Source organism: Amia ocellicauda, chromosome 2 (genome assembly GCF_036373705.1).
Source record: "Amia ocellicauda isolate fAmiCal2 chromosome 2, fAmiCal2.hap1, whole genome shotgun sequence".
NCBI lineage: Eukaryota > Metazoa > Chordata > Actinopteri > Amiiformes > Amiidae > Amia > Amia ocellicauda.
The window spans coordinates 3725682-3750610 of NC_089851.1; the positions used below are offsets into that span (position 1 = coordinate 3725682).

General features: G+C 41.1%; 1 protein-coding gene and 1 long non-coding RNA gene across 2 annotated transcripts; both read left to right on the forward strand.

Annotated features, from left to right (window-relative positions):
• The first annotated feature begins 11924 nt into the window (after positions 1-11924).
• On the forward strand, positions 11925-21893 carry LOC136712248 (polymeric immunoglobulin receptor-like). The gene is made up of 5 exons (XM_066688706.1): positions 11925-12055; positions 14746-15078; positions 19208-19516; positions 21403-21547; positions 21809-21893. Exons 1-5 carry the CDS (start codon positions 12007-12009, stop codon positions 21891-21893), a joined length of 921 nt encoding a protein of 306 aa, XP_066544803.1. The 5' UTR covers positions 11925-12006.
• A 60-nt stretch (positions 21894-21953) lies between these two features.
• On the forward strand, positions 21954-23968 carry LOC136762814 (uncharacterized). Its single transcript, XR_010820908.1, has 2 exons — positions 21954-22045; positions 23660-23968. It is a non-coding gene; the product is annotated as an uncharacterized LOC136762814 (long non-coding RNA).
• Positions 23969-24929: the final 961 nt, after the last annotated feature.

Genomic DNA, 24929 nt, shown 5'->3' on the forward strand with positions numbered 1-24929 from the left:
GTGGCATAGTGCAACAGTAACTCCTGAATAAAAAGATACCAGTGTTATTACTTTCCTGAATGGTATTTTACTTGGCTTTGTTGTGTCTAGTTTTAGAAATGATTTCCAATCAGTTAATTCCCATACCAATACAAAAGGAACAAAGAGAAAGAAAAAACACAAGATAATAAACTCTGTGTCACTGGGTTCTCTGTCAGTGTGTATGTGCAGCGCACATGCGCAGTGTGGATACACGCAGAGCGGCGTAGCGCGTCCTAATGGCAGCGAGTTCAATCCCAGCTGCAATGGCGGACACGCAGCGAAGTGCGACGAGCTTTCCACAAGACAACACAACAGCACACGAAAAAACAACCTGCATACAGGAATCATTATTACTATGCAGTCTAAATAACTTACATTACAATTAAACATTTGCTTTCCCTATTCCTTTTCAATGTTACATTTTAACACGTTGCACAGCGATTGACATTGCTTTTTACAGATCTGTCCACCCCTTTGCAAAACCATACAACACTGCACCTCGTCTCCCTTTCAGATCATAACATAAAAGAAACGTCCGTGAATCTAATTACTTGTAATCAAAACTATTTTCCTTACTCCCTTTCAAAGATCCCTCTTAACTCTAGACTCGCTTGTCAACATCTGTATACCAGAGAGATCATTAGCGCGGGTTTTCTTCACACACATTGAATCACCACAAAATGGCGGATTCTCTACCTTTGTTCAAAGCACATGCAAACTTAAACACACGATGAATCAAATATAATATAATAACTCAATCCGCAATACTTTGAATTAATTCTGGTTGTTTTTTTACAACAGTAAACACATATTACAACTTATTTCGTTTCAATATTATAATAATATATAAAATAATATAACTCACCACAAAATCGTTTCACAGCGCCCAGGATCGATCACCTCGTTCCACCGGTTGCTTCAAAATGATCTGTAACTTTAGTAATTTATATATATATATATATATATATATATATATATATATATATATATATATATATATATATATATATATATATATATGTATCTTTTTATTTTAGGGAACAATAAACCTAAGTATTTTAGCTCTAGTTTCTTACTCTCGTCTGTGCTAGGTGTGCTCTGGAAGCTTCTCTTGCTTTTCTGCTTTTTTAAAAATAAAAAGATGCATTTATTTGTAAGGCCCCTGAACTGCCAGTTGCTGAGGCAGTTAACTGTTTGTGTGCTGACACAACTGTTTTACACATTATTATTATTATTATTATTATTATTATTATTATTATTATTATTATTATTATTATTATCTCTTTTAAAACAAAGGCTACATTAGTTTGTGCAAATACTTTTGAGACCCTACAATTGGGGGGACCACCTATACAAATTGTGTAATTCCTACAACGTTCAAGCAATTTGGATGTAACTACCCTCAAATTAAAGATGAACATCTACACTTTAAGCACATCTTGTTTGTTTCCTTTCAAAACCATTGTGGCGGCGTACAGAGACAAAATGATGATAATTGTGTCACTGTCCAAATATTTATGGACCTAACTTTATATTTAATATGCCAATTCAAACATAAGCTTACGTTTTGTTTTATTTCTAGCAAAATGGTCTTAAGTGTTCTGTAAAAAAACGTTGAGCTGTAAACATTGAAAATCATACATGATGAAATGAATGTAAATATGGGAGAGAAGAGTGAAAATGGGGTAACATTTTTGAACAGATCTTAGCCAGGGCTTTCTTTCCAATTCTTTGGCATCACTCACGTCAACACATGCAACCTTTGTTTCTGATTTGTATGATTCACGTTTACCCAGAGTCTTGTGATCTGCCTACAGATTCTAATAATTTCAATATTGGCATCATCGCATGTCACCAGCCAGTGCGTTGAAGATGGCAGACACGATTTCCTTTGTGATTTTGAAACGGCACATCCATCCGCAGCTACAGAAGAGCTGCTTCATAAAACTCACCCTCTTCAAATTGTTGCCTTTGTTTCGGGATCACATGACTTACACGAAACAAAGCCATTGTTGGGCCTGGGAATTGGTGCTTTATTGGAGAGCACTGACAGTTGAGTCCAAGTTTAAGCTAGATTCGTTCACCTTTCTTCAAAGTAATTGGAAAGTCTTTGTCATTGTTTTAATGAATTGTTATAAAGTATCTTTCTGCATTTCTCTTTTCTGCCAGAGCCAAGTGTGCTTTGCAAATTAAACCTTAATCATCTGGTGTGATTTAATCCATACAATTTATATATAACATACAATACAATATATTGCTTGTGAAGAGTGGCAAGATTTTCTCCTTTAATTTTCGACATTCATTATGGAAGTTCAGCCAGTGTACTAAAGACTCAATTTAAACTGAATGAGGTAAAACTCCAATTTTAGTTGTTTTCTGAAACATATAGCCAAAAGGATGTTCCCATTTTCTTTTAAACCCGGCAGGAAGGGCCCACAGCATTCCTGAGCAGCCAGTGTGGCGTCCTGAACAGCAGCCTGGCAGCCCTGCATGGTACCGCTGTGAGCGTTTAAACAGCTCTCACGTTACACCGGTGATCTCTGTCACACAAACAGAGTCCTTTTAGGCTCGAACAGAGAAGATTACATGGAAACTTGATTCAGGTCTTCAAAATCAAGACAGGGCTTGACCATAAGAGTCCAGAGCATCACTTCAACATGAACAGTGGCACGAGGACAGAGGAACGCAAAGAGAGACCGGGTTTAATTGAGGTGAGGACAGGAAACAGGAAGCACTTATTCACACAGATTGAGGTGGACGGACACAGACTGGCCAAGCATCGTGCTGAAGCCGACTCCTTGGGATCATTTAAACACGGACTGGCCGCGATTCTAGAACGATTTAGTTCTGCAGCTTCCAAGACGAGTACAGGTCAAATGCCTTCCTCTCATTTCTAGTGCTAGTCCAGCTGTTCGCAATTATTAACAGACATACCAGTTCAAGCCAGTCTTAAACATTTAAAAACAGACTGGATTGGATCCTTGGATCACTCAGTGATTAATGGACACCAAACGAGCATGATGGTCGAACAGCCTCCTCTCGATTGGACACTGTCTTATGTTCTTCTTATATTCTGATGTTCTCAATCTAATTCTTTATTATATTTAAATGCCATCCAAATACGCAATTAAAAATGAACAAACTGAAACAATTTTAATTGTTTTTCACAGAATGTGTTTGAGATTCAGGTGATCTGAAACACATGTTTGCAGTATGACGGTTTGAAGTTGATATTGTAGTAGCAATTAAGACAACTGAAGTTTTGCATTTTTGTTGATGGGGTCTTCACCAATAAACTAAATTATTCAAAATGACACATGTGACACCTGCTATAAAATATAACAGATTACAAAATTAATTTGGGAATCGATTGATTTCATTGTCCTTGCATAATAGTGATAATTAATGATTTAACTCTGAATACATAGTATAAATATGGTAAAGTAACTGAAGATAGTGTTGCTATAGCATAGCCAATTAGATAGAGGAGTAGGTGGTATAGGGGTGAGTTTGATTGAAATCGCCTTTCTACAGCCATAACCATGATAATGTCTTTCTCTGTCTTTTACACAATTAGAAAACAATGGCTAAACTTGAATTCTAAAACTAAAAAAATATCATGTATATTTTTAAATACCTTCACACACTGCAGAACCCTGAATGCTTCATACAGGCCAGGAATATATCTATATATTTTTAAAAACCATTACAGTACAAGTAATACTGTCGAGCACCACAGCTGAGATCTGGGGAGCGTTCAAATTTGCCCCGGGGTCTCTACAGGGGAACCACACTACTTTGAGCTGCGAAGCCAGATGTTTCACATTGGCAAACATAAGGGAAGCGCGGGCTGGGATCTCCTGGCTGCGGCCATCTTTGTCACCTGTCATGTGGCATCACAGTTGACGAGCAATGCCCAGACAAGCAGCATCTCTCACGAACAGCAGCAGCTTTGCACAGAGGCGGGCTAGGACTTGAACCTGCAACAACAATCTCTCAGGGCTCAAATCCGGGGGTTCCTGATAACGCGCACACTTCACTGAATCTGCGGGAGAGCGCCCTGAATAAAGCAAAGGATCGAGTGCCTGAAGATAACAGACCACAAACTGAAATGTGCTGGACAAACAAGTTCGATCCATGGAGGCCCCACCTCGCAACTTACAGGACTTAAAGGATCTGCTGCTAACGTCTTGGTGCCAGATACCACAGCACACCTTCAGAGGTCTAGTGGAGTCCATGCCTCGACGGGTCAGGGCTGTTTCGGTGGCAAAAGGGGGACCTACTCAATATTAGGCCGGTGGACTGCACACGGATCACAGCAGAGACCCCCTCCCCTAGAATCTCCTAATCTTTATATCCTTTCTTCCTTCATGGCAACCCAGACCAGCACCCCGTTGGCAAAACAGGATCCTAGCGAGGCTGCAGGTGAGAGATTTTAGAGTTCCTTATTCAACTCCAGAATAGTTTCCAAGTAATCTATGTTTCACTCCTTTATCGGCTCCCTCTTCAGCCCAGCCGGGCTTCAACGGAACTGCAAGTAAGGAGGATGCAATAATTGTTTCACAATTCAAAGTCTCAACTAACTAGTGTTGCAGGTCCTTAATTCCACACAGGTGCGGCTCCATTGCGAGATGCCGGAGGGGAGGCAGTAACATGGCAACAGTTCTCAAAGATAAAGTGCAAATAAAGTTCAAAACCACTAGAGTCCAGGTAAAGTGTCTTTAAAGGGCTAAGAGACTAATCCCCATTTAATAGAAACGTATGGTACTTAGCACTCCGAAGTCCTCACTGTTGACTCTAGCTGTCAAGTCCGCTTGTTTCCTTGTTCCCCATCCCTAGTTCCAGGTTTCTTCTTTAATAATTGTAATCGTCAATCCAGAAAGCTTTCACCATCTTCCCCAGGACCACCATCTTAAACTCCTTACCCCTCAAACCCCTCGTTGTTTCATGGAGAACACCATTGCGCTCCATCCAGTGCCTCGCTCTGTGTTTGTCTGCTCCGAAACTAAAGAAACCCCCAGCTTAAGTAGTCAGGCAGAGAGTCAGGGGCACAGGTGATGATAATGTGCAGAGAGAATACAGGTGAGTCCAGGTGAGAATGCGGGTCGGTGGCTTGCACTTGGCAAAGGAACAATAATAGAATAAACCCAATTTAGAAGAAATAACAATAAAACCACACAAAAAGAAAGAAAAGAAGCAACCCTTACAATTATAAAAAGACAATAATCACAATAAACCAATAAGTGCACATATCTAAAGCAAAAAGTAATTAAGTAATAATAATTAATTAAGGTGAATTTAGCACGTCACACCCTGCTCGTGACACTTGTTTCAGTTTCTCACTTTGTCCAGCCTCACTTCTCTCAGTTCAGAGGGTGAACAGAGGTTATGAAAGTTGTGGTTTTAACAGTAAACTTCATTAATTTGCATACACTGAACCATCAGCAACTTCAAAGTTACTTGGACGAAGTGAATACTTTATACAGTGAAATGCCATATCACAGCGACATCAGGTGGCTGAGTCGTGGCAAAGTTCAGAAGAGAATCTGATTGCATTCTACATGCACCTTTCTGCAGAAAAAGTCCCACATTTAAAAAAAAAAAATGGCACAGAGCTCTCATATTCCCACAAAGATAAATACAAAAAATACAATTCTTTCTATATACAGTCACTATGACGTTCACCCTATACTATATGAAACTCCTGTATAGCAGGGGTGTCCAGCCCTGGTGCTGGAGCTCAGCTGCTATACTCTCTGACCCCAGCGATCATTTTAACAATAATGAAAAGGAAACATCCATCTCAGAATTCGCTGCAGTGAAGTCCTTTACACTTAAAAGGAAGCCTGTGAATTTATAAGAAGTGCAACCATTCGAAGCAAAGCTACAATGTGAATACAGCTGTGGCTCTCAAAGAAAACTCAACATGTAGGATTCAAAAGTATTGCATTATGTATCGAATGTATTGCTTTTTGGAAAATTTCTGTGAGCTTTTAGTGTTAACAGATGCAAATATCACAGCACAGCATGCTTTTATAAAGTTTGGACATGCAGGAACATTGTTTGATTTGTTAATTCATAGTTAATCCTTGGCGGATGCAAATATTACCTAGTTAATATCAAATCTGATAATACTTTAGTAATAAGACACAAATTATGAAGCATTTAAACATGTCACTTAGAGCCACTTGCATCTAACCAGTGTTTCTTCGTTAGTGACAGAAAAAATAAAAGCCATTCTTGTTTTCCAGTGCTGGCAAACAAGCGAGTGACAAAACCAAAGACAAACCGCAGGAATACTACAATCCTTCAGAGAAGTTTCTCGTTTGGAAACCCACGACATCCTGTTGCATCATTAGGGGCTCAGTGCCAGGGGGGAGTGTCTGAGGGGCAGGGAACTGAGGAGCCACAGAGCCCAGTCCTCAGACCTGCTGCTCCCCCAGCGCTGAGAGGAAGATGAGCCGCCTGCTGCCTGTGCTGCTGCTCACTGCCGGGGCGCTGCTGGACCCCACTGAGGGGCAGAGTCCCCTCCACCAGCAGAGAGCTGTGGATGCTATTATTAAACACTTCAATGGGATGAACAAATTGAAGAAAACCTTCCTCCTCCATGCAGAGTCGGGGGGATCTGGGATCATATATAAGTCATATAACTAGTTTTAAAATAAAACAAAACAAAAATGGCCTCATCTCGTTTGCAAATGTTCTAATCCTTTGGTTCTCAATCAGTGGTATGCGGAGCGCCCCCAGGTGGTATGCCAGACTACCCTGTAATTTGTTGTGTGCACAGAAAAATGAGTAATTAAAATAATAATAAAAATAATCAAATCTATGCAAGTTCTTTATTTGTAATGTATTGAATTTGTTTAACAAAACTTGAGACGGGTTTTCATATTTTCTATTTTAGTAAAAATTGTTTATTACGTCTATTAAGTTCCTGTTAGCTACACCGGTACTGCGTGCGCTAATACATATTTATACCACTCAGAGAGCACTCAGAGAGACAGTTTAGCACTACATCCGCCAATAGAACAATTAAAATTAATACCTCGCAAAAATCAACTGTTATATCATGGCTGAAAGGACAAGACTCCAAGAGCACTGATGCCAGCTCCGATAGATCAGACACGCATGTTGAGAACGAGGAGAATAATAAATGGACACTAGCTCTGCTGCTGAACCCGATACGGACAGCACCGCTGGTGTTAGCAAGCGTCGGAAAACGGCAACAAGGCAGTGCGATCCAAAATGATCTAAGTTTGGGATTCACTTACACCAGGAAGGAGGATGAGTCAAGACCACAGTGTGTCGTGTGCTGTGAGACGCTCAGCAATGAGAGCATGAAGCAGCGCATCTGAGGCGGCACTTAACCATGAAACATGCGATCTTGAAGGATAAGCATGTTGATTTTTTCAGAGGAAACTTCAAAGATCTGAAGCAGCGCAAGTCCACCATATGGAACAGTGCTACTCCAGTTTCCAGTCTGCGCATTGCTAAAGCAGGAAAGCCCCAGACTTTTGGTGAAGAACTTTGTTTACCATTGGCAAGAGAGCTGACGCATTATGTGTGGAGAAAAAGCTGCTAAACTGCTAGACCTGGTGCCCCTTTCCAATGACAGTCACTCGCAGAATTATTGACATGGCAGATGATGTGAGAAGTGCGCTGATAGAGCGCATTAAGATGAGCAGATGCTTTTCACTACAATTAGATGAATCTACTGATGTTCCTGATTTGGCCAGTTTGCAGGTTCTGTAAGCCTGTAAGCCGCTACCAACAAGAACTATACAGGGGAGCATATTTTTCTTCTGAATGAATTAATTTATCGAAGAGAATGGCATCGACTGGAAAAAATGTGTCCGAGTTTGTACAGACGGTGCCAGAGACATGACAAGCCGACACAGTGGTGTAGTTGCATGGATTAGAGAGGTCGCTCTGGATATGAAGTGGATGCACTGCAGCATCCACTGCGGCGAGGCACTGGCAGTCAACAAAATACCTGATTTAAAATCTGCGCTAGACTCTGCTGTCAAAGTAGTGAATTTGATCAAAGCCCAGCCAATTAATTCACGTCTGTTCAGTGTGCCTTGTAATGAAATGGGCAGTGAACATGTGCAGCTTTTGCTTACAAGGCTCACGAGGCTCTTTGAACTGCACTCCAAGGTCCAGATGTTTCTGCGTGTCCAGAAATCTCCTTTGGCAAGTCTACCTGGCTGATATATTCTCACTTTTGAATGAGCTGAATATGGTACTGCAGGGGCTCTCTTTAACAATTGTTGATGTGTTTGACAAGATCACTGCTATGAAGAAAAAGCTGCAGCTTTTTGTTAATAAAATCAAGGCAGGCAATGTCTCTTTCCCAACTCTGAAGACCCATCTGCACACAAATGGTGTGGCACTTGATGCTGCAGTTCGTGATTGTCATTGGAAGAACAGTTCTCAGAGTATTTTCCAGTAGAGGCCACCCCAAAGTGGATCAGGAACCCCTTTACTGTTGATGTCATGGGAATACCCGAGGATCTGTCCTGTGCAGGAGAAGTTGCTTGAGTTAACATTTGACGATACTTTGAAGTCAGAATTTAAACAACTGTCACTGTTGAACCTCTGGATCCAAAGACAGCGACTACCCATCCCTCTCATTAAAGGCTGTGCGGTTTTTGATGACATTGCAAGGCTTTCCTCAGCTAAACAGGCTCACCCCTCTAACTAAAATGGTAAGAGCTCAGTGCTCTTTTTATTATTTGTCCATGTGCGTGCGTGCGCTCATGTTGGTCATTGAGATTTTCTGTGGTTCCTATGAGAAGGTCACTTGTAGGTGGTACTTGGATGCTTTGGTTTGATCAGGGGTGGTACTTGGTTAAAAAAGTTTGAGAACCACTGATCTAAAGCATTCAATCAATTGTCATGTTTTGTTTTTGATTATGCCATGGCTGCCTCCACAGCTTCCATTACTGTTTATTGACGTGGCACACCGGTGTGCTGGTCTGAGGGTTCAGTTTCTATGAGTTTCTATCAACAGGAACTTTCACTCGCTTCATGCTGATTTTTATTATTATTATTATTATTATTATTATTATTATTATTATTATTATTATTATTACTAATTTCTTAGCAGACACCCTTGTATAGATATGATTAGAAACCAAAATATTAATTGAAACAAAGTGATTCTTCTCTATATCAGCCACAGCATTTGTTTAATCCAGACTTTTGCAGACTAGCCACAACTCCACAGCTCTGTATGTATTCAAGGTGAGTAATACATGTTTTATATGGGCTGGGATGGGACACTAGTCATGTGATAAGCAATTAAAGAAAAGGAGCTGGGTCCTTGCAATTCCCAGGGGTGCTGGAAAGTGGTCGGGCTGAAGTAGAGGAGACAGGAAAGAGGGTATCAGAGACTTTTCGAAACAGGCACTGACTGCACTGAATAACAATATAGATACAGATGAGGAGTACTACAATATAAACAACAAATAGCAATACAGAGCTTCCGAAAGTATAAGTTAGCCAGGACCACCACCCTCCTTTGGTGGTGGATGAGTCCCTGAGTTTTTTGAGCTTCCTTCTGTATGTGAACTGCTAAGTCATAAATATGTTCGGAAGAATCAGGGATGTATGTACAACATTCTTTGCCTATAATAGCACAAATCCCCCCTTGGGCAGCGAGTAAATAATTGAGGGCCATGCGATTCTGGAGGGCAACAGTACGTATAGCCACCATTTCGGTAGTGATATTAGGCTGCGCTGCAGCAGTATTATTAGCAACAGATTCCACTACAGATGAAACCGAGCAAATTTCTTTAGTATTTCGAGCAACACCAAGATTAGGAAACAAAATCATAAAGAATCTAGTACTTTCATACATTTCTCATGTGGATACATGCAGGTGGCTGACAGGGATGCCTGGGAGCATGGAAAATTGCGTAAGGCAGGATATACATATCCCAAATAACAGCAACCTGTGAAATTTGCTGGAAGGACCCAATAGGCTCTGAGGCCACAAATCCAATATGTGCCATTGCTGTCCCTGCAGATGAGTAATGGCACCGTGTGGCTCTGAGATGTGGTACGTGGGCGGAAGCTGTATGTATGTGTCACATGTTGCGAGGACCTAGGATCCAATGATAGAACAATTTCTAAAGTCTAGCCTCCATTTACGGGAAGGATTCTGACATATACAGGTATCAGGGGGAAGAGAATATGCTAGCTTCAGAGAGTACTTCTCCTCTTTGTGGATGTACCATCTCCCCGTATCGGTCCTCGTTTTGGTTAGGCGGATGGGCCAAGTTGAATTTCGGTTTTACATCCAGTGGCGTAAGATTGTCTCTAAATCCACCAAATGCTGTCATGACCCGCGTAAAGCCACACTTGACAGGTTGTGCTATTAATGGAGCACCACTGTCAACCGCTGCAGGTACGTACATACAAACCCAACATTTTGACACATTTAATGCTTGTCCGTATGCTGCAGTGATCTGATGGAAGGAGTTCCGTTCGTCCTGTGAACTATGTCTGTCGTGCAGATCATCTGGGAAAGATGTGCTATTGGTTTGGCCGTCCGATGTGGACGGCCATAGGACGACGCCGAAGTATAAAAATAGAACACCTGAAATTTTAAAAGGAAATGGTTATATCCTTCGGGTCGGGACACATCTTAAATCTTAAGAAGAAGTGGTTTTACACTGAAGAGATAGGGTTAACACTCTTGTCATATAGCTTTACTTGAGACCAGTGTTTCCAGCGCCCCCCCACCAGCCGTCCACACAGACAGATGAGGCTGTAGTGAGAAGGACCGTGTGAGAGAAGAAAGAGAGGATTCTAGATCACCAATACATAGTTGGTCCTGAGCATCTTGAAGAAGGGAAGAGAGGTGTGTAGAGAGGGCACGGGCATAGTCAAGAAGGTAGTCTTTAAACGGGGCAGAGGAGTCAATAGGGCCCCAAAGATCAGCGGGAAGTTGCATTGCCCGCCCTGTTATAAGTTCATAAGGGGAGAGATGTGTTTGAGGGGAAGGAGATGCACAGAGCTTATATAAAACAGCAGGAAGAGCCACTGTCCAGCCCTTGCTGGTGGAGGGGAGAGGTCAGGCTTTCCTTAAGAGTGCGATTGGCATGTTCCACCAGACCGCTACTCTGAGGATGGTAAGGGATGTGAAACCATCGCTTCACACCTAGAAGGACCAGGTGAGTTTCATGACCGTGCCTTACAATGCGTGCATTTGTGAACACTTCTACACATTAATCAGCCTACCGCGGTAAAGTTATCTTGACGTTTGATACTAGTTTGATTTTCGACTCGCACTACCTGATTTGAATGAAAAAAGCTGTATCTCCCCAACCACTACAGCTAGAGTTTTCAAATCAACTTTCACATGAAGAAGACCAATTGTGAATTGCTTCACAGCCTTTGTTTTACTTGTGAATCAGAAGAATAAATTGTGAAAATCAATAACATCACATATATGCAACCAAACTCATGGAATCATTGAAAAAAATAGCACTGTGAAAGTTGATTTGAAGACACTAGCTGTGGTGGTTGGGCAGATACAGCTCTTTTCATTCATGTTCATTCATGTTCGTTCATTTGGCTCATTTAGCAGCTTCTGCCTCAAGAGCCTTTTTTCAGCACCACCTCGTCTTTTCCTCCGATCCGTCTCTAAAGAAGGAGTGAAATCGGGTCTCATACGGGTTTGACTTTGAACGTGAATTTGAAAACCATGAGCTCAGCCTCCCTCAACCCATCAGAAAGCCGGGTTTTTTACGACCTCGACGGCCCATGTGGCATGTGCTGGAGTGGCCAGGTGTCCAGTCCGCTCGCCTCTGCTGCACTGTGACCCCGAGGGACCAGCTGTTTCACACACAGCTCAACCCTTTCCTCTTTTGGCTGTAATTAGCTCTGCGGTGGAGGATCTGCTGACACTGAGAGCCGCTGCTGTCTCTCCAGGGCAGCGACTCACAGCCTCTCTGCGCAGCCGCTGTCCTCACAGCAATGGCTGCTGCTCTGCTCCTGCTGCTGCCGCTCCTCTCTCCACTCCCAGGTAAAACACTGTCAGTCGCTCCTGCGTGTGTGGAGACCCGTTTGCAGGGGTTTCTCACTTTACACTTTACACTTCACATCACAATGTTCACTGCAGTCTTTCTTTCACGGCCTCTTGTTCAGTTATTCTTGTGCAATCGGGCATTTGCGACAGTGTCCTTTTTCCTATTGAAACAATTGTAAGGAAAGGCAGAGATTTAACGCTGGATTTATCCCCTGCCTTGGTCTAGGGTTGTTAAAACAAGTATTTCTGTACTTTTACCAGATTTGCAATCTGTAGAGCCAGGGGGTCTGCTGAGGGATTTAAACTGTACATGAGGTCTATTGCCGGATGAAATCAGAGCTAATGGCAGACTACACACCTGCACATCATAGCGGAGACATTTCTGATAGAAGAAAGTGTCATCTTACTGACAGTGCAGCCGCAACTGAGCACAGCTGTGCAGTTTCTATAGCGGGGGGTCACAGTCTTGATTTAATCCGGCCCTGGAGTGAAAGGACTAAAGCAAGTAAACAGCCTTGTAGAAAACTGAGATCGGTGGAAACCAGAACATTCTTGAACTGTGAGGAATAGTTTGGCTCTTTTGCAGTAATTTGAGTATCTGTGCAATGAGCTCCCAACACGTGTTGCAGAAACTGAGCTGACTGTTACTCATTCTGTGTGTTCAGTACAATTTGTCATTTTAAGCCAGTTTCTCTTTCCAGATAGAGCCTCACACAGCTTGCTCATGCAAACCAAAAAATTCCCAACACACCTAGTGAACACAAATATCGAAACAGCACATTGTTACATATGATTCAGCATGGCAACATTGTATGTAAGAGTATAAATCCAATGTCTATTGTGTTCGTATTTTATTTGTTGGTTCTTTTTCTATTGTGATGTATAATACAATTACAGCAAAAGACATAAATGTCAAATATTGTATTTACAAATTAGCTGCACATGTACAATAGACTAAATTAAACTTTACCATTTGCAATGTAATTACAATATTTCAGTCCTAATAGACCATATTTGTTACTGTAATTACATTTTATTACAGGAATCCGAATTGGATAACAGATCATTCGTGTACTACAGTTTTTCACGATTTCTAAAACACAATTTCTGAAACTTTGTCCATTTTACAAAACTCAAACAGAAAGAAACTAAAACAAAATAAAATGTGAGAGAATGCTTTATACATTTTCCAAACTTGCGAAAAGTTTATTTGCTCAATTGTATTGTATGTCTTGCATAACCACATGCTTAGACCAAATACAGAAATAGCTGTGTTTCTGTTCTCACATGCAGTACGAGTGCCTGCCCTTAAATGCATTTGAATATATGATATAAATATAGTCTGTAATCCTTGTATTATATGTTGAAAATATATTTCAGAAAATAACATCAACATGTATTTTCAGCAGAGTAAAACATATTTGATTATATGTCATATTTTAAATCAGGGATGGGCAACTCGGAAATATTTTGGACAGCCTGATTGAGGTGGAGTTGCGCTTCATCCTCCCAGCAGACAGGCAGCAGCAAACGCAGTTCAATGCAATAATTGCTCGCTCAGTTCATTATTACAGTCAACCACTAGAGGGCGCTCGCTTGAGAAGCATTAGGCTAATAATGATATTAAAAGCACTTTTAATCCTGACACAAGTACTGTAGCCAGGAGTAGAGCAGCCGGGATACAATGACTTCTGACAAAATAACAATTGATCATGAGAACCGTGTATTCCAGCCAAGATGGGAGACAGATTATCTTTTTTATTTAAACTAAAACTAAAGCTTTTGTGTTATAATTCAGACATAACTTTAATGGGTCTGCTTTATTATTTAAACTAAAACTAAAGCTTTGGGCAACTGGCGTGCTTTTATAATAAAAACTAAAACAGTAATCACACATGTTGGATTATTTAATGAATTAGTAGTTATATTAGCCAAGTAGAGGAAGGTGGTTTACAATATTCTAATTAACAAGAGACATTTCAACTACTACTACATAGACCAGTGGTCTCAAACTCAATCCCGGGAGGGCCGTGTGTATGTCACTGGTTTTCGTTCCAACAGACTTGTCAATTACTTAATTGCTCTAATTGTTTTAATTAGCTAGATACATTTAAACACCTATCCAGGCCTCTGGAAATGTTATAAGCAACTGTACCTTGAATCAAATGCACTTTTAAGACCATCAACTCTAAAATACCTTCCACATTTATTTATTTTTTAATATAATTGAAAAATTAATTTGACAAATTAAGTAATTGAGGACTCGGGTGGAATGAAAACCAGCATCATACACACGGCCCTCCAGGAATTGAGTTTGAGACCCCTGACATAGACTTTATGAATGAATAACCTCTTGGTCAAGGATGCTGACTCAGCATGTTTTGTTAAACAACAAGATGCAGGGCAACAACAGAATCCAGAGCCTTAGAGATAAAAGAGATATATGTGAAATGATAGAAAGAATCTGTACTGTTGAGAGGCTGTGTCAGCCCTTGCCAGGTCCAAAGAGTAACAGAGAAACAGAGTCAGCTTTAAAACTCTAGAAATGTAAAATTCCGTTCTTCAAATGGTGACAATAAAGCAAGTTCTGAAAATATCATAGTCCTCCTGTATCTGTATGTATTCTGTGGTTCTATATAAAACACATGGTCAGGTTTTAATCCTTTCCCGTCGCGCTGCTGTTGCAGGTGCTGATGCCGTGTCAACACTGAGAGAGACCATCGTCCGGACAGGAGCATCAGTCACCATCCCTTGTCACTACGAGGACAAACACAAAAGCCGTGTGAAAACCTGGCTCCTTCTCGATAAGTGGGGCAAATTCAATACTCTTATAAGGACTGACTCTCCAATCACAGACAGTGATAAAGTGTCCATCTCTGACGATCCATCCCAGGGGGTCTTCACTGTGACCATGAGGGGACTGGAGACGGGGGACTCAGGCCATTACTATTGTGCTGTGGAGACAGAGGGGCCCAGGACACGTGATGACAGAGCAGACCTGCGCATCACAGTTACTGCAGGTAAGACCTTAAAATCATCTTCCACTCACTTAGTTAAAACATCAAAGTTTATTTGTCACATCCACAATGGCAGTGAGATGCAATAATATTAAACTCAATATACAACAATAAATATATATATAAGAAACCCATCAAAATCACATAAATAAAGGGAAATGCAAATGGACAGTGCAAATGCACAGATGTGCAAATGAGCAAATAATTAAGATATATACACTGAAGCAGACAGACTGTAGAATAATGTTCTGTATGGTTGATTATGATTCGACAAATAGAATTACAACACTATCATACTTTATTCCCAAACAAATTTCAATCTCCATTATAGTCTTTTGGAGTTTTTTAGCTGAAATGTGTTGAAATGCCACTCAAGTTGGAACATGTAGAAGTGATTGGGTGAAATTGGGATAGAAAATGAAGGAGTTATTAGCATTTGTAAAAAAACCCAGCCTTTTCTGAGCAACTTTGAGTAATTGTGTTCTGACAGTGTCCACATATCACTGCATGAAATTGCTTACAAAACCTGCAAACTCTTTGTAAACTACAGGAACCTACAAGTGTACTAAATTTACACAGTGAAACTGCTTTGTAAACTAAGTTTGCACAGAGTTTACAAAGATCTGCTTACCTTGTAGCTCTTCATGTATATCTGTACACAGTTTAGCAAATAATGTGTAAACTTCAGGAAACAAAGTTTTCTTAATAAGTAATATGCATGTAAGCATGGTTAAAACATTGTATTGGTACACAAACTATATATTATTATTATTATTATTATTATTATTATTATTATTATTATTATTAGTCGTAGTAGTAGTAGTAGTTTTAAAGCTTAATTTTAATAGTATTTAAACATTTTTTTACAAGGTATTTGAAATGCATCTGCAAACTTTGTGTAAACTAAGTACAAAAAAAGTTATAAGTAAATCTATTGTAAATATAAGGTTTTCAAATAGTTAACTATTGTAACTTAACTACAGTAAATTTTCTCTCAACAATACTAATTAAAAAAATACCATGACAGTTTAAACTTGTGTAAATCAAATGGTTTACTGCATTTGTAAACCATTAGTTCTCTTTCAAATGGAAAGAAGGCCATTACCGAATGGGAAGAGCCTTCTGACCTGCCAATCAGTGAAAACATGTACCAAAGCTGCCCAATAGGGGCCCAGCTGGCAGGAGGAAGACCCGCCCCCGATGTCTGTGAAAAGGCTCCTGGCTGTCTTTCTTTTAGGGAACTGGGGTTATAATGGGTTATTATAGTTTAATGCTGTGTATGTACAGCCATTGCATTATACAGGATGTAAGTATGTGGGGCCTTTCATTTGAAAGCAGACAAACTGTAATTGTCTGCATAATTGATCATGTTTAGACAAACTAAATTACGACACTAACAGATTTTATATGTGTTGAAGAAAAATGTATATCATATTTTTGGGGGCAGTTTTATTATCTGACAAACTGGTGTTTAAATAACACTAAAACTGCAACTTGTGGATTAAAAAAAAGAGATGTATTGAACATATTGTAGCGATCTGGGGTGGTCATTGGGGTATACTTGTGTTACTTCCTGTATGTTTATGTAACTGGGCTTAGTTAGTTCCAGGGGTCAGGGGTTGGCCCAGCGCGGGATCACGGGTCGTGCCGTGATTGGGGGAGTCAATTATTGTAGTCTTTGTGTATTTCTACAGTTATTTATTTAACTAGACCGTCCTGTGCTGTCCATGCTCACTTTTGGTTTTAAACACAAAAGACTTACACTTTTAATATATGTATTTAGGTACATATATTAACTGTAAAACTAGTCGCTGTGTTGGTTTTTGCCTTTTAGGTATTTTTTCTCCACAGCATTTGTTCAGCGTCGTTCCTCTGGATCTCCTGCGTCGGTGCTGTGGCCCGGCCCGGTGACGTGTCCCTTGGTTCCACCCAGCGTCCCGGTGCAGTTGCCCCCTTGCTGTCTGAGTATCATTGCCGGGTTTCAGCGGCCAGTCCCGCTAGGCGCTCCACTTGTTGTAGAAACGTCACAGCTGCTGGTGTGCCTCGGTGTGGGTCCAGGCAGCAGCTCGGGAGAGAGAGATCACTCCAGACAGCTGGCAAAGATTCCACCCCCCCGACGCGCCTCACAGGCAGAGCTGGGGAACAAGAGGGCAGGCTCCCAGACAGCAGCGCGCCCCCCCACTGACCTCCGCCGGGTCACCACCAGGCCGACCACGGTTGTCCCAGGCCAAATCCCGTTGCCCCATGCTGTATGTGTTCTGTATATGTAGAGCTGTGGCCCCGCTCCTAGTGGTGCTAGTAGAGCTGGAGGCCGCTGCTACTGCGGTAAACAAAGGGCATAAGAACAGACTCGCTTTGTACATAATTGCTGAATTACTGTTCACAGTACAGAGGGTTCAGGGTCCACACAGAATGAAACAGTGAATACTGTTTATTTAAAATATGTATTTTACATTTGCAGAATTTAAAACGTACAAAATTGTAATACTTATGATGAAATACTAAAATCACTTAAAACTTTTAAAAATCTTAACGTGATTTAAAATAAAGCAAAATATACATGAACTCTATACTTGTGCATTAAATCAATTAAACAATAAACTTGTGAATAAATGGCAAACTGCCAAAAAAAAAACAATTTAACAAAAGAGTCAAATGCATTGGAATTAACTGAAAATGCACCAGATAAATCAAAAAACAATTAAAACAATAAAATAAAAACAAAAACAAAATCTGATGCATTTAAAATTAAAATCATAACAGTCAATGCATTTGACAAAGAAACAAACCAAAACAACCAAACAATCAAAAACAAACAAGCTTTTAAAATCAACACATTTCATTAAAAACAATTAAAAATCATTTTTTAAAAACAATAATTAATCAGTAAAGAATAAAAGATCTCGGACTCGGGCTCCAGCAGGGGGAGATGGCCGTCCCCGGAGGTGGGTCCCATCATGGGATTCTGAGCTCCCCCAGATCGTGAATGTGCCAGTTCTTGAAGGCTTCCTCCTTGCCCCTCTGATGGACCTCCAGATTGACTTAGTCCCTAAATAGGACCATGCCCCTCCCGCGCGATGACTTTCGGGTCCATCTCCTGCTTGTTGAACAGACAGATGTTCCGTCCCTCCCACAGGGCCTGTTTCACTGCACAGACGACATGCCACCAGCACCTCAAGGTTGGAGATGTAATTCCCTTGGCTGGTCCATAAAGGATTCGCTGGGCGGTCGCCCGCACAAGAACGGCAAACCTGTGGAGGAACGGGAAAAACAGGAGCCAGACTCTGCAAGCGGAGGGTTAATCCCTAAAGATATGAGCCTCTGTCTCCCTTCCCAGGCAATCCTTGTAGGGGCAGGTGTCAAAAAGGGCCAGGCCCCTTTTGTGCATGAACACTCGGATGGGGAGACATCTTTCTGTGTGTTTGAGAAGGCAAACATGCGTAGTGTTAGCCCAGATAAACCGTCAGGTTTCGGGAGGGAAATCTTCTATTCGACCAGCGCGACTTTGTGGAGGCTCGGAGCGCCCTGTAGAACGGCAGGGGATCCCACGAGTGCGGCCTGCTGTCCATGGCGCAGAGGCCAAATGGTCTCAGGCTGCTGGCAAAATAAAAGCGGTTAATGAAACTCACTTTCTTGCCAGCAGCCTGGAGGCGCCTTAATAAGCCACACAACGTCCGGGACCCCCCAGCTTCCATCCAGGGCACCCTTCACCATTTGCACTGTTTTCAGCCTCTCCATTTTACACAGAGTGAAATAGGGAACAGGACAACACAGACCCTCCCTCACACATACAACTATTTACATATGGGTCACTCCCTCCCTATTGTCCACAGTGCACTAATGGGTCAGGATGGGGGTGGCACTCCCAGCATGCATCAGCCCCAATATGCTAATGCCGGCCGCAGGCCAGGAGACGGCGCTACAGTAAGTATCTACTGTCTCCACGTAAGAAGTTTACAGAATCCATACTTTGAACAGTAAACTGAAGGTTTATCTTGTGAAATCGTGTAGAACTTCTTAAAAATTGTTAATGATTTTTCCCCATATTTTATTTATAGAAACATATTTCAGTTTACCTATAAAATGATTTCATGATTGTATTGTAAAGCTGCTCTAATGTCTCTGTCTGCAGACGCTGGGGTGCCGTATGTGGTCAATGCCACAGTAACAGGACAGATAGGAGGGGAGGTCAGTGTCCAGTGTCGATATGGAAACCCATACCGGTCCAGACAGAAACAGTGGTGCAGGAGTGGAGACTGGAGCTCCTGTCAGAGAGCAGGAGGCCCTGGGACTGCAGGACACGGCTCTGTCCTGATCACTGACCACACAGCGGAGGGACTCTTCAGTGTGACTGTGAGCGGACTGCGGCCGGAGGACCAAGGCTGGTACTGGTGTGATATATCTGACCAACAGCTTCCTGTTTACCTTAAAGTCACTGAAGGTAAGGATCAGCAATATTTAGCATGAACATCAGTAAGTGATAATAACTAGTTTGTGTATAAACGACTACTAACTTCATGTAGTTGAATAGTTGAGGGTAAAGTAGTCAAACTAGTTGAATAGTGGGGATTGTAGCACAAAAATATATAAAAAATAAAACGCATAATTTCACAATTTGTTTTGTATTTCTTTGATGGATGGAGATTTATAATGTTAGATAAAATCTCTTTACCAAAAACGATTACTTCCATTTTGATTATTAAAGCGGAGAAAACGGAATCATGTAGTTTTATAACAAATTAATTTCTGCTTCATAGTATAAACAACCGCTGAAGTAGGCCTACCGCACGGACCTAGTGAAAAGCAACAGATGCAATAAGTTAAAAGAAAACCAAATGCATTGCTGTTAAACTGGGGTCTTTAGAATTATTTAGCATATGATTATAATTATTTATTCATATTCACGTTATTGATTTACTTTAAAAAACAAATAACAAAATTAAGAATCATTATTTCAAACAATATGCTCATTCCTTACAGAAAACAATTAATGTGCATTTACATAGCTCACCAGGGAAATAAAAAAATACATACAAAAAATACCAAATTATTTTTTTCCTTGAGTAACAAATCAAAGCCTCGTATAAGAAACACACTATTATTTTGCTGGCATTGTCATGAACCACACAGAACAGCAATGCCCCGGTGTGCAGTTGCACTGTGTAGCAGCCGGGACCTCGGCAGGGCTTCTGCGGGATGAGAAGGAGTGGAGCGGCGCAGCCAGACCAAAACGGTTTATTTTCTGTTATTTAGTTTTATCAATTGAAATACAAATAATTTAAAAGGTTTAAAATACATAAAATCACAAACACAGACATACACAGAACCAGTGAGCAGTACAGGCGAGAGGAGGCAGTGAGGATTTTTAACAAAGATTAAAATGTCCATTAAAATTAAAGTGGACTGGAGAGGGAGAACACACATGAAGTGCAAGTGTGTAAAACGTGCATCTAATTAAAGTAAACAAGGTGGACAAACTGCAGTGGGCTGTGACTGTTATCTGAAATCGCTGATGTCCTGAGATCATGTTTTAGGTTCTGCAGCTGGTTTCACATTGTCATAGTGGCATGGATTGTTTCCAGATGATAACGCAGGATGGCATTGTGTAATTGGGCTCAAAACAATGGATAAGATACAGAAATCTGCGCTTCTTTTGATGTTGATGTAACATTTGCCACTTTAGCAAATAGTGTGAATGGACATTTCCAGTAAGTCAAATACAAGTGCTGAGGTCAACAACACCTGTAATTAGTCGAGTATTGGACTATTTGGTGCTAGCCCTAGTATAAATGCAAAGGTCACGTGGCCAATACAGTAAAGACACAACAAGCATCAGTCTCTTGTGTGTTTCCATGTCCTGTGACTCTTGTGTACTTTCTCCTGCTTGGTTCCCAGTGATGGGGGCTCTATCATCGCCTCCTCTGTTACTGATGCTTAGGAGCCACAATGCCTGCCCTGACAAAACTAAATAACCCCCAGCTGGGACAGACACAAACTGTAAACCCGTGTAGAAATGTAAATATCATTGTTTTATTGTGTGAAAAAATAAGGAGCCAGATCCAAGGACAAAGTATAGGGGACAGGGACAGCAGGCGGGTCTGTAAAGAAACAAGTAGGGGGATATAATGACCTCGGCTTCAAAATATTTGTGAGGTCTCTAACTCTGTAAAATTATTATTTAGTAAAATGCCATTATACATAAAATTACATGTTTTAAGTACACATCTTTGTAAGTTCAGGTTGTATACGTTGTGGTGCTATCTTAAAAAATGTTTTTGAAAGGCATAGAAAAACACTGCACATAGATTGTGGACCGCTCTATTACAGCAAAAACAACAGCAACGCCAGCAACTACATCACAGCAAACCTCTTCAGCTGTTCACACAGCTCCACCTACAGGCCAGTCCTCCAGCCTGCCTCCTGAAGATAAAGACAACGGAGATGAAGGAGGTGAGAAGCACAATGCCAGCAGGTACAAATATTTCTGTTTGTTCTTCACTGTTCAGGTGCAGGGCTATTGCACACCTATCTGTCAGAACAAAATATATATATAACTGTGGAAGATGCAGAGAAGCATGGAAAGCTGTATGCTTGGAATAACGGGATAGAAAAATAAATGAATATAACTAAGCCAGTGGAAAATATATGTATGGTTCCAAAATGTCACAGGAGGGAGATGGGGTGGGGGGATATAAGGCGGACAATCTGTCATGGGGACGACACTTTGTTATAGTTACCAATATGTTAACAATATGTCATGGGGGGCAATTGCCATGTGGAAAGCTTCTTCTGCAGCAAATGTGACAAAGACCCAGTAATGACCCATAGAGACCCATCCAGAAGGTCACTGATCGCTATTTCTCCTGCCATTGCAGCGGTCAAATCTTGCTCGGACTCCTAATAGCATGTGGACTTGTGCTCCTGCTGGGGGCTGCGGTCATAGTCGCCTGGAAGATGTGGAGAAGAAGGAGTAGGTTCCTTTCCATAATTATTATTATTTATTGGCAGACACCCTTATCCAGTGCAATAATACAGTTCAATACAAGGCATCAAACATTACAAAATCAGATTGACATAATACAAAGCAATTCAAAGCATAATACATTTTACAAATTCCAATTTACACAAGTGAATACAATAAAATACATCCTGGACAATAAAATAATAAATAAGACTAACCTGGCAGACATGGGGTGCAAGGCAGGGCACATCCCAGACAGGACAGCAAGCCATCATGGAAAGTGCCTCTTAAACAAGATATCACAAGGGCAACAGCATAAAACAATATGCACAAATCACAGTAAACAGTAAAGGTCAGAGAGCACTCAGTATGTTCAGTGCTACAAAGAGCACGTGTCATGTTACAGAGCCCTGCTTTATTGTGCCAAACAAGCTTGGCACAGAGATACTATTCATATATCGTAACAACAAAATCACTGAGCACAAAATTGAGCAGTATCAAACAAACCATGATTATTATTTTACTAGACTTCAATGTGGCTTGACCACCAAATCTTGATACACCACTTAGAAAACATTGTTGGCCTGTCTCACAATGTGCTGTCCTGGTTTAAATCATATCTGTCAAACAGATCCAATATGTACAGATCAATGAAAACCACTCAAACTGAACTGAGGTTACAGAGAACCACAGGGCTCAGTCCTCGGACCTGTACTTTTTCATGGAGTTATGGAGTGGGTGTCACAGACGGCACAACTCAGGGTTTTCAAACTTCTTATTACATTGTGTGTTTCCATTTCTTATAAGTATTGGTTGTTATACTTTCTTTCAATTGTATGTTTTTTCTTCACTTAATTGTTTACTTTTGATTTCAGTTTCCTTATTGCAGTTGCACTGAGTATATAATTACATTTGCACGTGGGTTTTTGGTGATTTGCAGAGTCAGCACCGCCTGCGACAGAAACCCACCTGGTTGGTTGCCTAATTTTACCAGCCCAACTTGTATAATGATTTGCCTCTCTTTGAAGGGCTTTATAAACAGATAGCAGCAGATCTACAGATCTGTTCGACAGATCCCATCCATTTGTTCAAGGTCATTGAAACAGCATGGCCAGAGCAGGGGGAGTGGAGAGCAGGGCAGTAAAGTCTACCCGGGGAAGCAGAGCTTGGCATTATTGCTTTACTGTGGCGCAGCACAGAGCTGTCTAAGCCGCAGTAGTGTGGTAATCAAGAGAGCGACGTGCCTCCAGAGCAGGTAGATGTAAGTGGCGTACAGGACAGAGTTCCCTACAGCAATCGTCCCAACACCAGTATTACCCTTTTGTCTTGTTTCCACCTGCAGTGTTGGGACACTTGTGCTTATTGTCCAGCCTACTGCCTGACTTTAGTTCGGTGTATTATATATAATTCACTGAACTACTTACCTGTGGGCGGGGACTGGCACACTGGACGTTGCTGCTGTCGTGTATCTGGAAAGAAAGTTCTCATTAAATACGTCATCTTACTTACCTGTTTGCTGCGTAGTACCTGTGGAAGAAGCCAGTCTACTGGAGTCAGAAATACTGGACCAAAGTTTTATAATCTGTTAGTGTTACTGACCTGTCTGTGTTTGTGTCTCCCCAGTGTGACCGGGTTCAGCCCCTGCATGAAACTCCCGGAGTTATTATTGGACGGGGTGATACGCGGGGGGAAGAAAAAGAGAAGTATTTTTTATTCATTTTAGCTTAGCCCAGCGAATATTAAAGGCATATTTTATTGATATTTTAAATACTTTTCTAATTGATTTCTTAATCTTTTGCTACTGGGAAAGTCTAGTTATTCTTTTTATTGTGCCCCCTTTGTGTAAGTGTGGCAGCTTCAGACTTCCTGCCCTGGGCTCCATATTGAGTGATGTGTTAAAGCATTGTAAAAATAAACGGGTGTTATTTCTTACTTATGCCTGCTGTGTTGGTGTGCTGAGATAAAGCGATCCTGCTCTGGGGAAGTTGTGTGGGGAGTCCCCCAGCTCAATAACATATTCGCAAGTAAATGTCATAGTCACAAAATACTTTTGTAAAAGAAATATACATTATTAAAGGCTTCCCAAAACTGAAAGAACAAACATTATGTGCAAATATATAGATCATTAAGGCACACCTGAAAAAGCCCTGTGTTCCTACTGCCTATCTAGCCACGTCCGTCTGCCCCCTGAGAGGAAAAGCCACTCTTCTGTATACTCTGCCCCAGCCACAAGGACATCCATTTATTTCCATAATCAATTAACTTAATTGAGCTACATAATCAGCCCTTTTCCTTTCCACAAGATTAACGTATAATAGAACAAGTCATGACAATAATATCTAGCATGTAATACCATGATATGCCATAATATAATAAGGTCCCGTAGTTCCCCCTATCCCTAAATAAGCGTGGCTTCTACTAAAGGCTTGTGCTAGATGGGACAGGCACGATGGAGCCGGCCCGTACACAGCAGATCAGGTTAGGACCTCTCTGAGAAATGCTGAAGTACAGCAGCGTATTCAGCACAGAGTGTAGGCTGCTAGGCTTCAGCACCATCTATCGGAGTTTGTTTGTATTGCATAGAATAATTCATTTTGACTCCAAAAAGCGCAATGTGGGGCAGATTGAAGGTATTGGGTGTTTTGGGGTTAAAATAGTTCAACTCTTTGGACAGGAGAGTGAAAATGCACAGCTGGATTAATTCTGTGACCATATATTGTTTCTGTTTCTCTATTTGATTGTATGGTGTATATTCTTGGGTTCCCAATGGTCCAACAACAGTGAGACAGCCTCCTCCCAAATCTAAACATTGTGAACCGCTTGCCTGACAAACACTGCTATTCAAGCTTGTCGATCACATTCTTCCCGAGTTGTCCTGGATCTGACTTTGTGA